This window comes from Chelonoidis abingdonii, chromosome 7 (genome assembly GCF_003597395.2).
Source record: "Chelonoidis abingdonii isolate Lonesome George chromosome 7, CheloAbing_2.0, whole genome shotgun sequence".
Taxonomy (NCBI): Eukaryota; Metazoa; Chordata; order Testudines; family Testudinidae; genus Chelonoidis; species Chelonoidis abingdonii.
The window spans coordinates 106,699,897-106,711,837 of NC_133775.1; the positions used below are offsets into that span (position 1 = coordinate 106,699,897).

Sequence of the window (11,941 nt, forward strand, 5' to 3'; positions counted from 1 at the left end):
GTGATTCTCTGTCTGTAGGTGATGCCTCTATATCTGATTTCTAAACTTGGCAACCACCTCTCTACTCTCCAGTTTCTGTTTCATTTCCAGTGATCCCTATAGAAACCCAACAAATATGTTTTTCCTGGGGTGAGGGCTGACCCGAACTCCAGATACAAACATCCATAACCTTTCCAAAAGTTTGGATCTGATATTCCAACATTGCAGCAGACCCATACCCCTATGAAGGGCCAAATCAGAACAGCCCCTGGACTTGGGGGAGTTCTCTTCCAGATAAACTTTGAATTCCACCCTGACTCTCCCACTATAGCTGAAGTCCCTGTCTCTCTTTTGTAATCAAAGGAACAACATATTCCCTTGAAAAAACATTTGGAAGAGGCAGTCAGTTTAAAAAACACAACTCTCTCTGAAAACGTTTTACCTCCTGCTGTTCCTGCTATCCTCTAGGATTAGTGTGAGTGACAGAGATTAGAGTTGGGTTACTTTGTGCCTTTGAGAGCACTGTGTGTATAGTTAGTTTCACTGTTTGCCCATGTAGTCAATCAGATTGCCCTGCTGTTCAGGCAGGTCTTCCACAAGGCAGCTGAGAAGACAGGAGCAATTTTAAAAGCAGGCCAGTGCAGATCCATCTTGCAGTTAGTCCCATATGAACAGCTCCCTGCACCTGTGGGGAACTCCCTCCAAGACAGTGAGGCTGTGCACAGGCGCAGGGATTTGCCCACATACATGCAGATAGCAGGCTTGGGCCTGTGATTTCAAAACTATCAAAACAGATAGGGGCATTCAGGCAGGGGTAGCTACTGAAACCACTTTTACACCTTTTTTTTTTTTAAATTGGCTAGATCTCAAGCCAATGGTGGCCTTTCACCTCAGGAAACCTTTTCTTGGTTTCCTTTTCTTCACATAATTATGTCCACTATCCGCCATGTACAAATCCTCCCCTCACAGTCCCCTACTGGTGCTCAAAGCCAACAGGGAGAAAGCTAAGTGTTTCAATGCTGGGCTTTAAAAGGTCTCCTGGGAGAAGGCAGACTGGTGTTTGGTGTAAAGGTCACAGACTTTTGCTGGGTCCTGGGAAGCCTGGTGGCTAATGCAGCCATCTTGCTCAAAGGACCCGTTCACATTCTCAGTGGGCCACGAGGGCCCTGACTACTTGTCTTAAGGTCACTGTTTGCTCTGAATGGGATCTGGCTGTGCAAGTGAAGAGAAGGGAGCGCCCCTGCTGGGAAGCCAGGGAAATTGCGCCTGAAAGGCTTTCAGGAGAGCAGAATAAATAACGACAAGTGGCACTGGTTGAAAGGAACAGACTGGAAGGTGCCTGGTTGCCATGGCGATAATGCGCGCTTTCTGAACAGCGGGCTTTTCTTTCTCTTTTCACCTGCCAATCTTTCCCCCACTGTAACTCTCTGCCTCTGCAGGAGACAAGCTGTGACATTTACACTCCCACTAACAAGCTGGCTACATGATGGGCAGACTCCTTGGGAGACCATCTGCTCTGGAGTGGTGTCACAAGCCCAAATGGCAAAGACTAAGGGTTCAGCGAGGGGGCTGGGTTCTCACTGGCAGTTAGTGTAGGTTGGGTACATTTCTTTTTATTATTAGTCGTGTTATTAAGTGAGGATCCTGCTTTGAAACAGCAGAAAAAGCCATGGTAAGGCAGGCACTGTTTCCTAGCCCTCTCAGCACCTCAGTGAGCCAGGTACTTCTTATCCACTGGAAGGAATTGCAGTTGCAAAACAATGGTCACATGCTAGAGAACAGCTTTCTGATTAGAAACTCTATCCTTCCTGCGGAGGAAAGAAAGGGAGTAAAAGAAAAGAAGCTGACAGCCACCACTGGAGCAATTTCATTTCTAACCCAGGATCCGACAACAGACTTTTTGAGATAAGCTCATGTCATCTGAGTTCAGTGTTCCTCACAGCTCAGCTGCAGCCAGGCTTGTTCCTTCGATTCTTAGTGCTGTTGTTTTGGGACTATGTTACTATGGTGGCAGTAGTGAAATTTAGGCAGATACCCCTGGGCTTTGCAGCTGCTCTCCCCAACTGAAGGGGTTCAGTCACCGGACTTCTCCAGCTGTCAGAGACTAGGAAGGAGTGACGACTTTCAGTTCATTCAATTTTCAGGGGTAAAATAACGCAGGATTAAAAAGCAGCACCTGGAACAGTAACACACTGTGAGAGATTTGAACAGTGAAGTGGCTGTGGTGGGTCTGCCATCTTTGGCTTCCCAGCTTGGAGCCTGGCAGTATAATGCCATCAGGACTAGACCAGACCAAAAGATTAAACCAAACCAAAAGATTCATAGCTAGCATAAATCAGACAGAGAAATCTGTAAATAGGAGCCTGATTGCCTATCTGCCAGATCCCACTCCCATTAAAGCCAGTGGAAAGACTCCTCCCATGTGAATACGACAACTAAGATGGAAAGGATATGGGAGGATACTGTGGCAAGACACGGCAGCCCAGAATGACAAGGAAAGCAAAAAGTTGAGGAACCCACTTAGGTCTTCTCAGTCCCTCTGTCTGGCAGGTGAAACCCCTTTAGAATATGCCTTTGGAGAGGTATGTTACAGGACAGGCCTAACCCTCTTTCTTGGTAGCTACTGGTCTGCCCTGCCAAATATCTACTAAAACTGCCTTGAAGACTTCAAATGGCTCTTAAATTTGATTCTAAGCAATCTTCAGAGAAAACGTTCCACAACAAAACATAGTCAAGACTGGGAGAAAACATATAAAGACAGACCACAGAATGATTCCTGCAGATGTAGCAGCTGCAGAGACAGAGATTCCAGGAAGAAGAGGAGATGTTGCACACCCAAAAAGCTAAGAGGACCTGCAAATCATCTTCTGTTAGAGAGAGCACACTTGAAAGAATGGGCTAGATAATAACCTGACTGACATGGCAAAGGCTATGCAAGAGATGGAAGCAACATGTCTTGTGATGAGCTTCTGGAGCAGGTAGTCTTCATGCTTAAACACGTGGGGTAGATGAGATCTCAATACTATGTGGCCAGAAAGTACACTGCACAGTGGTGATCCTGCTTTCAAGGCTCTTGAGACCTAGGTTAATTGAGAGGGCAAAGAAATCAAAGTTAAAGACTTTTCCATCCACCCAGATTATATGCACAGTTGGCAGCTGTTACTCTAACAGAGTAGCACTTCCATCTTCTGGCTAAAGGAATCCGGTGTGGGAAGTCACATCAGTGCCCCACAGTATGTGCAGTACTGCAGTGGTTCTCAAACTTGTGCCACCGCTTGATCAGGGAAAGCCCCTGGTGGGCCAGACCGGTTTGTTTACCTGCTGTGTCAGCAGGTTCGGCCGATCATAGCTCCCACTGGCCACGACTTGCCGCTCCAGGCCAATGGGGGCAGTGGGAAGAGGCAGCCAGCACATCCTTTGGGCTGCACCACTTCCCATAGTCCCCATTGGCCTGGAGCAACAAATCACGGCCAGTGGGAGCCGCGATCGGCCAGACCTGCGAACGCGGCAGGTAAACAAACCAGCCTGGCCTGCCAGGGGCTTTCCCTAAACAAGCAGAAGCCCAGGTTTGAGAACCATCGCTATACTGCATGTTCCAAAGGGAGCCCCATAATGCTCTAAGAGGACCTTAGAAAAAGAGATCCTGTTTACTGAACAGCCCAGCAGAGTAGAGCTGGTCAGTATGTTATAAGTATTTCCTGTGAATAACTTAAAAATAAAACCAAAAAAAGTAATTTTTTTCCTGAAATTTTTCATGGAAGTGTTCCCAGTTTTTCAGCAAAACTAAACAAAAACTGCTTTTTGAAGCCAAAACCAACCAGCACCAAATTTTCCTCACTTTTTTTGAAAATTGAATGTATTTATTCCTTTATTCTAGTCTGTCAAATCAAACAGAATATTTCACAAGGAACAGAAGTTCTCATGGAAAATGTTCATATTGAAATAAAAGGCCAGTTTTGTTCTAAAAATATATTTGACCCAAGAATCGCCTGTGTGGCCACCGAATTATTAAATTCTGGAAGTCTTTCTAGTGCTCATGTAATTTTAACACTTGTTTGAAAATACCCATTTGTATCTTTCTGGCCACAGATTCCTCCCTTCTGGCTGAAGGGGTCTTTCAAGGATTTAGTAGCTGCTGCGGTGGCTTAGAGTAAGACCTGCCCAAGGAACGCAAGCAAACCAATCCTCCCGAAATCTGTATAGTCCATGAAATACAACAAATCCTTTGTTTCACAGGATCTATGGTTGTCAGAATGTCAGTTCAGCATCATGAAACTGCGGAACTGATGGAAACTGCATGCAAGCAGAGCTCTGCTCCTCCCAGCAATTAGTGCCAGAGTTCATTAATGCTCCTCTTTAAGTGGCTGTATCACTGATGAGCAACACATAGCCCTCCCTTCCTGTCTAGCGGCTGAGCGCTCAGCCCAGGACGCCTGACCTACCAAGCACCATCAGTGTAGCCCTGACCTCCCACATGGAGCACTAAATACCATGCCACTGGGCCTGCCCTCAGCGTTCCTTATTAGTGAACAAGTGTCTATTTGATCTCACAGAGCAGTCATTAGCACTTAGCAGAAAGGTCTATTTCACTTTTAACCGAAGGAGGAAGTGTGGTCTAGATAAATGAGCAGGGGATTCAAGAATTCTTCAATGCTAGGGACTTGTTATGTGGCCTGGATAAACCTCTGCAGACCAAATTCAGCCCCAGTGCAAGTGGAGTCAATTCTGTTTCCTTCAGGGGGTTGCACCTGCTAATACTAGGGCTGAATCCAACACGGTGTGACTCAGTTTCCCCATCTGTAAAATGAGGCAATATGATATTGCCTCCTAACCAGGGTTGCCATGGGGATTAATTAGACAGTGCCTGTCACATCATTATACAAGTATCAGATATGAGTAATTGCAATCAATAACCCTATTTATGCAGAATCAAATAGTTGTTAGACACGCATCTCAGTTACACATGCAATAATTGCCTTAGAAATAAAAATCATACTCAGATCTGAGGACTACTCATCTCCAGTGTCACCTGAATATTGTACTGAGAAATAATAAAAATTAAAAAAATAAAGGCATCTTGTCGTGTTGCTCAGCAACAGAAGTTGCGGGGGATACAATCTAGGACTAAAGGAACAAGCACTTCCGAGATAATGGATAATTTCATGAGCAAAATTGGAGACAAGCAAATGTCACAAACAGAGAATTTTTTTCTTTTAACCAATCATTTAAACTAGGGATTTGGGGTAAATAAGTGTTTAAGTTTGATGATTTAAAAGCAGAACCCAAACCTTTACATAGAGTTGTATTGCTGGAGAAATGTTTATTCGTTTGTGTGAGGGAAACATTAGATTGAAAAGAACTTGAATCAAAAATTGAAAATGCTCTTAGATATGTCATGCCTGTGTTTAAAGAGGGAGATGGTGACATGCTAGTGTTACTGTATTGTACTGTGCCTCTTACAAAGCAACTCCATATTCATTTGGCTGTTCCCCCTCCCACATGTCCCGTCCCCTTTTCCTTTCTTTTCTAGGACAAGACAAGCGCTCTGAGTCTCAGCAATGTGGCCGGGGTTTTCTATATCCTGATCGGAGGGCTCGGACTAGCCATGCTGGTTGCCTTAATCGAGTTTTGTTACAAGTCCAGAAGTGAAACAAAGCGGATGAAGGTGGCAACACATTCCCAGGCCTTTTACATCTCTCTGACACCACCCAGGCTCCTAAGTCGGATGCAGCCCAGACCCAGGGTGGAAACCCATATTATAGGGATGATGATGTGAATACTAGTTGATGTGTTTAGAAAGGAAAGAATGAGAATGAATGACGGGAGCTAACTAATATGAATACATGAGTTATTTGACAGTCTGATCAGATCTACACCTTTGTGTAATGCAAATGCAGATCTCAAAAACAAAGCAAAACCCTAGCATGAATGACCATAGGAATGTATCTCAATTCCTTACAGTCAAGCTTCAAAGAACAAAGATTAGCTCTTCAAGGCTGCAGTCTGTTGGGCTAATGCACGACTGCATTTACTTCAGTTTCACACTGGTGTAAATCCATGCAAAACAAACGGAGTTACATCAACATAAAAATGGAGTAATTCAGTAGTGAATCAGGCCCTGTAATTCCATTAAGTATTACTGTGCTAACGCTATTTATATTTAAGCAATAAGGGTTGCTGCTTAGAGCATTTGCTGTATCTTATTGCTGGACCATTTCCTAGATCCAACAATCTCAGGTAAAACAGAGTACCATTAACTCTGTGAACACCATTTTCGCAGAAAATGTACTGTGATGTGCACCCAAGTCTTCCAAAGGGCACGTGCACATTTAGAGGCTCAGGGACATAGTTTTTAATAAACTATCTCTTCCCCCCACATGGTACTGTTATCCTTTCAGAGTGCCATGGCAAAGAGCAGATAGGATTACACTAGAGACTTCTGGGTATGCCAGTTTAACAACCAGAGAGTGTTGTGGAATGAATTCATCTTGATTCATATGAGAAGCAAGGGAATTGGGGTGGATTACCATTTACGGGTAAAAGTTTGGCATTAATTGAGCCATCTGAAAACAATCTGTCCCCTGTATCCTCCACCTTGACCACTCCAGTGAGCATGGAAGCCAGTCAGAAGGTGATATTATGACATTTAGGTTACGTCTGACTGGTCCTATGAGAGTCTTACTTCTATGAGCACTAAAATTTACCTGGATTTGAAAAATAATACACGATCATTTCTTCAGTTTACGTTTCTATTTCAACATTGTTAAAGTTTCACCAATGATGATTACACATTTAATCAGCTGAATATGTGTAATACCTCTTTCCCCTCTGAGATTTAAAATAAGCCTGAACCAATGAGAGTTGGGGAAAGGTAAAGGAAGCATAGGAGTTGTGTTGTATATGCCACTAATATGGCTGAATCGAATACCGAACTTTATTCCAAAATAACTGTTCCAGAATAGGTATTTCAGTAAATCTCCAAGTGTTGACAACCTTAGACTTTGTCTAGACTGGGAAAATTAGGTTAGGTTTCCTAGCACATCTCATTTTGCCAGTGTAGACAAAGCCTTAGGCATATACTTAACTTTACTCATTACAAGTGTTTGCAAGATCAGGGTCTTAGAGATCACCATGTATTTAAATGCTCAATAACTTACCCTGTCTCTAAGTGGAGTACTTTCTGCACATGACATGTGTGCCCTGTATCTCAAGGTGTTATAGAGTCATTTAACTTGGAACCTAGAAGAGGTGTAAGTAATTAAAATAGATGCAATACAGAACTGCAGAAAAGCAAGAGTTAGGGAATGAAGGAAAAATAAAGACAAAGGAAGCAAGAGTATTTCATATTGTAACCTGCCAGACACTGCTAAGGACAGGGGGAGACCCCCCTGTCCCTCCTAAAAAGGGTTTTTGTTTGATCCCACAGCAATCAATCAATGAAGCCATAAGGACAGCAACTCTTCCCAGGCCGGCTACAGCAGGAGGCAGTGGAGAAAATGGACGAGTGGTCAGCCACGATTTCCCCAAATCCATGCAGGCGATTCCGTGCATGAGTCACAGCACTGGGATGTCCCTGGGAGCTACGGGATTATAATTGGCCACGATGCATCACCTGAGTGAGAGCCGGATCTCGCCTGCCCCACCCCTCCAGTGCCAAAACCAAACTGAACAAATGCAAGAAAAACAATGATGACAAAAGGGACAATTTGATGGATCTTCCTGAGGAAATCAAATCTATTTTCTTTGTTGTTTTCTGATAGATCCACAGGCAGGAGAACAATAGCAGTCCGTACTGCGATAAGGAGACGGGTAACGAGATTCAGTAGGTTCCTGGACCATCCTGGAATACAGAACCACTGGAGCACTGAGGAAGACTGTGCCATTTTGTTTTAACTTGGTTGTTAATAAGTCTTTGTGTGTGCAATATATATATTTTTTCTTACCAATTCCCATGGTGTCAGGAAGGATGACATCATCTTTCCCCCTTTTCCACTCAACCCTTTAATCAGGTTTAGTGTGGGATGAAAACCATAATGTCTGAGCTACTAACAATGAAAGGAAAATAAAATAAAAGGCAAACCTAATTCACTGGGAGTGTCAGCATATAACCCTGTAACTCATCACAATTCTGCCGTCTGTTGCTTCAGCACCATGGGGGCGGCGTTGTTGTAACAAGACTGATAGTACTGTGGAGGGATCTCTCCATTCTCCCTATATGAAAAAGAACTTTAGAGACAAGAAAATGACTGAAACAGCAACAGAAATTGACTTTGGCAGAGAAGGGGGTAGGGAGTGGCTGGATGGAGACAAAGTTGTAACTGGAGGTGGAAGAGCTGACATAACCCAAGGCCAATGTCATAACTATTCCAGAGACGATTAATGATGGTTCAAGGGAAAGCTGCTCTGAACTTGGGGTATGAATCCATACCAGTCCCTGCAGGGAGGAAACCCCCACATGTGGCAGGCTAGAGTGGACAAGTCAGCAGTGGACTAAGATCATAGCAGACTGCTGCATATGGAAGAGATAAAGCAAATATAACATCTGTCCAGCCCCCCTACCTAACTTATCTGGGGTTATGGGCAATTGTCACCCATTTCTTCATTGCTCTGCTTCTGTACATACTCTCTTTGATGGCAGAACCACCCTGAGCCTAGAGTAAACCATCTACAAAGCAACCAGACAGCCTGCTAACTAGTAAAATGGAGCTAGAAATGGTGGAGCTACACTCTGGACATCCCTGCTTTTTGGCTGTGAAATTCCCTTATGGTCAGTTATGAATGAAAGGGGACATTTCATGGTTAACTGGCCAAGCCAGCCTCCTGAGAAGAACCAAGATCTCATGTAATCAAGCAAATGGGGAGGACATTCCTCAAGAACTTCACAAGCTTCTGTGATACTTCCTTGAAGCTGGGCACAGTTGAATTCAGCTTCAGAAATCAGCACTTGTCCCATCCCATTGGTGGCAAAACCAACGGCAGTGGATTCTGGCCCATTCATCCTCAGCAAGCAAATAGAACTCACAGATGGCCAACTGGTTCCCCTGCTTGGTACAGAAAAGTCTGTCTGTGATACAAAACCCAGTGTTGCTCCTACTGGAAATGAAATGGCAAAATCCACAGTGCAAGATATGCAACCAAGGGCCCAGCTACTTGCAATGTTGCCCAATTGTATCTTTTTATTTTTATTTTTGCTACAAAAATTTCATTTTGTGAAGCTGCCAGCATGGCCAGTAGAATGCTTTTCATGTGGGGACTGGGAGGGCCTCCCCTAAAGCAAATCATTTAAAGGGGACCCTCTAGAGAGATAGAAGATCTGTCAAACAATGACCCTTCCTATCCCATTCCTCTCCCCACACTTCCACCACTTCAGACTTTTTAAGAGGTTGAAGCTTCTTCCAAAAGCCAGTGCGAACCCTGCACAGTGACAAGGGGCTGCCACCAGAGGCTCATGGGCTGCTTTATGTGTAAAGTAACAGAGACTGCAACATGGCAAGTGGAGAAACTGGGGGCGTGGGGAGGACAGGTGAAGGAGAGAGAGTTTGATGAGAAAGTGACAGGCAAATAACTTCAGCAGGTCTGTGGTGAAGATTTCCCTGCGTGGTTTTTCATAAGCACGACTGGCTGCAAACCAGTTCTCTTGAGCGCATGATTCATGGTGCGGTGCTGTATGTCAGCAACCTTTAATGACTGACCTGCTCTGAACTGTTCTTTACCATTTAGCTGTTTGCTACCCATCTATTGTCTCTGATTCTGCTCCTCCTAGGGTTACCCTCGTGAGACTGGCAAGTCAAAAACTCAAGGATCCTAACTAGGGCACAGCATGTCTTGTGCCCTTGCGTGTTCTCTCCCTGCCAATGGAAACCCTTGTAGTCTCCATCTTTCATCCAGACAAGCACTTTCCTCAGCCTCTCAGAATGACTCTTCAAGGGCACCATCTCTGCGCTTATTATTATCACTATTATTTTATCCACCTCTATTTTTTTTTTTTACTTCAGTTCTGTATACGTGCAGGAGTGGAGCAGGCCTCGAGGATGCTTTCCTGTCTCTGTCCCAGAGCTCCTCTGGGAAAGTCTGCTGCCTGATTCTTTTCTTGTCCCAAGACCTTTCATAACCCAGTTATTTCACCACCTGAAATTGCACTGAGAGCAGGCTGCAGAGAGTCCCTTTTCTGTGGAATTGGAAATAAGCCCCATCAACCTTCAAAGACCCTGCTGCCTTTGTGGCAGGGAATCAAAGAAGCTCTGTCCAACAATTGAAAGAGCCAGTTAGATGGCCCTGTAGGAACAAACTTTCTGTTATAGGACTGAATGCCTGTGAAAATAAGACAGGAGACTCAATCTTAGAATGCTTTTGATCAATGGAGGGGTGAAAAAAGGAATGAGACAAAAGCGTGGGAAAAAATGTTAACTTGTAATATGTATTTTTACTACACTTTTCTTAAAAATAGAATAATGGGAAAACTCTTAAAGACATTGACATTTTTTCTCAACAGGAATCCATATTTAACAGTTTCGGCTTTCATTAAATTTTGCTCTTTGGTACCTGGATCTTTTATTTAACAGGTCTCTTTGTTTTAACTCTCTTTCTTGGTAGAACTGCAAAGAAATTTTGCTTGATCAAACACAGAAACATTTTCCGTTTTGTGTTCTCTTTTGTAAATGGTGCTTTTAATTTTATTTGATTTTATTTACATAAGAAATGAAAAATATCACCTGGAATTTAAGTACTGAGATTCCACGGTCCATTTTTCATAGCTGTCTATGCCGTTTTGTGCCAGTGCTGGATGTGTGATATGAAAATGATGTTACCCCAAAGGCAGTCTTACCCAACCTGAATCAAACTAGATTTCCTTGATTTTTGCTGTACCTGACTTGTGAACAGCAGCCAAATAAACTGCTTCAGGTTCAAATTGGGAATCTATCAAATATTTATCCCAATGGGTGAAGGCAGAAATATCATTTGTGGTGGATGAGCGGGGTGGGGGATGTTGAGGGCTTTCTTGTTTGTTTGGAGTTTTTTGCGGGGGAGGGGGGAACGGAATAGGAGGATTTTAATTTGTTTTTGCAATCGATGAAGTATTGTCAGCTCCAAGTCAAATCAGAACCAGCACTGGTCCAAAAACCCTCCCCAATCTTGGCTTTTATTAGAGATGTCTCAGAGGCTGGTACACTTCACACCTTGCTCATTCTTTTTCACACAGTTAGCCTGTGGAACTCCTTGTCACAAGAGATTGTGGAGGTGAAAAGGTTAGCAGGATTCAAACAGCTCAGACATTTACACATCTAATGAGATCAGCTACATTTACACTAGTAAGGATTGAAAGTGGTGTGGGGATGACAACCAATGTTTGAAAGGACATATAAACCCTCGTATAAACCCTCGTACTTCAGTGTATCAGATGACCACTAACTGACAGGGGCTAGGAAGAGACTTTTCCTGTGAGCAGGTTATTTCATAACTGCCTACCATACACTTTCCTTGCCTCTGCCACTGAAGCATCTTCCTCAAGCCATTCTTGAAGGCAAAATACTGGGCTAGATGGAGCTTGGGTCTGATCTACTGTGGCAGTGCCAGTGTTTCCGCACAACGAAAGGGACTCCGTTTTGGCTCACAGTACAGCGATTAGAGATGGGCAAGAAATGGAAGAAGAATAAGCCTATGTCCCTGGAAAAGTATCTGCCAATGGTGATCAGAAAAGATGTGGACAAATTGGAGGGAGTCCAGAGGAGAGCAACACAAATGATTAAAAAAAAATGTTTAGAAAACTTGACCAATGAGGAAAGGTTAAAAAAACTGAGACCATTTAGTCTTGAGAACAGAAGATGGAGGGGGACTCTGATAAAAGTCTCCAACTATGTTAAGGGCTGTTATAAAGACGGGGATCAATTGTTTCACGTGCCCACTGAAGGCAGAACAAGAAGTAATGGGCTTAATCTGCAACATGGGAGATTTAGGTTAGATA

The 11,941-nt window shown here is 43.7% G+C and overlaps 1 protein-coding gene across 2 annotated transcripts in view; it reads left to right on the forward strand.

Annotated features, from left to right (window-relative positions):
* Positions 1 to 10,526, forward strand: part of GRIA1 (glutamate ionotropic receptor AMPA type subunit 1) — a 169,916-nt gene extending 159,390 nt beyond the window's left edge. For both annotated transcript variants that reach the window (XM_032771674.2, XM_032771664.2), the window contains exons 15-16: positions 5,510 to 5,644; positions 7,385 to 10,526. In XM_032771674.2, coding sequence (XP_032627565.1) covers positions 5,510 to 5,644; positions 7,385 to 7,573 — 324 coding nt within the window. In that variant the 3' untranslated portion in view covers positions 7,574 to 10,526. The remainder of the gene's footprint in view (positions 1 to 5,509; positions 5,645 to 7,384) is intronic.
* The last annotated feature ends 1,415 nt before the right edge of the window (positions 10,527 to 11,941 follow it).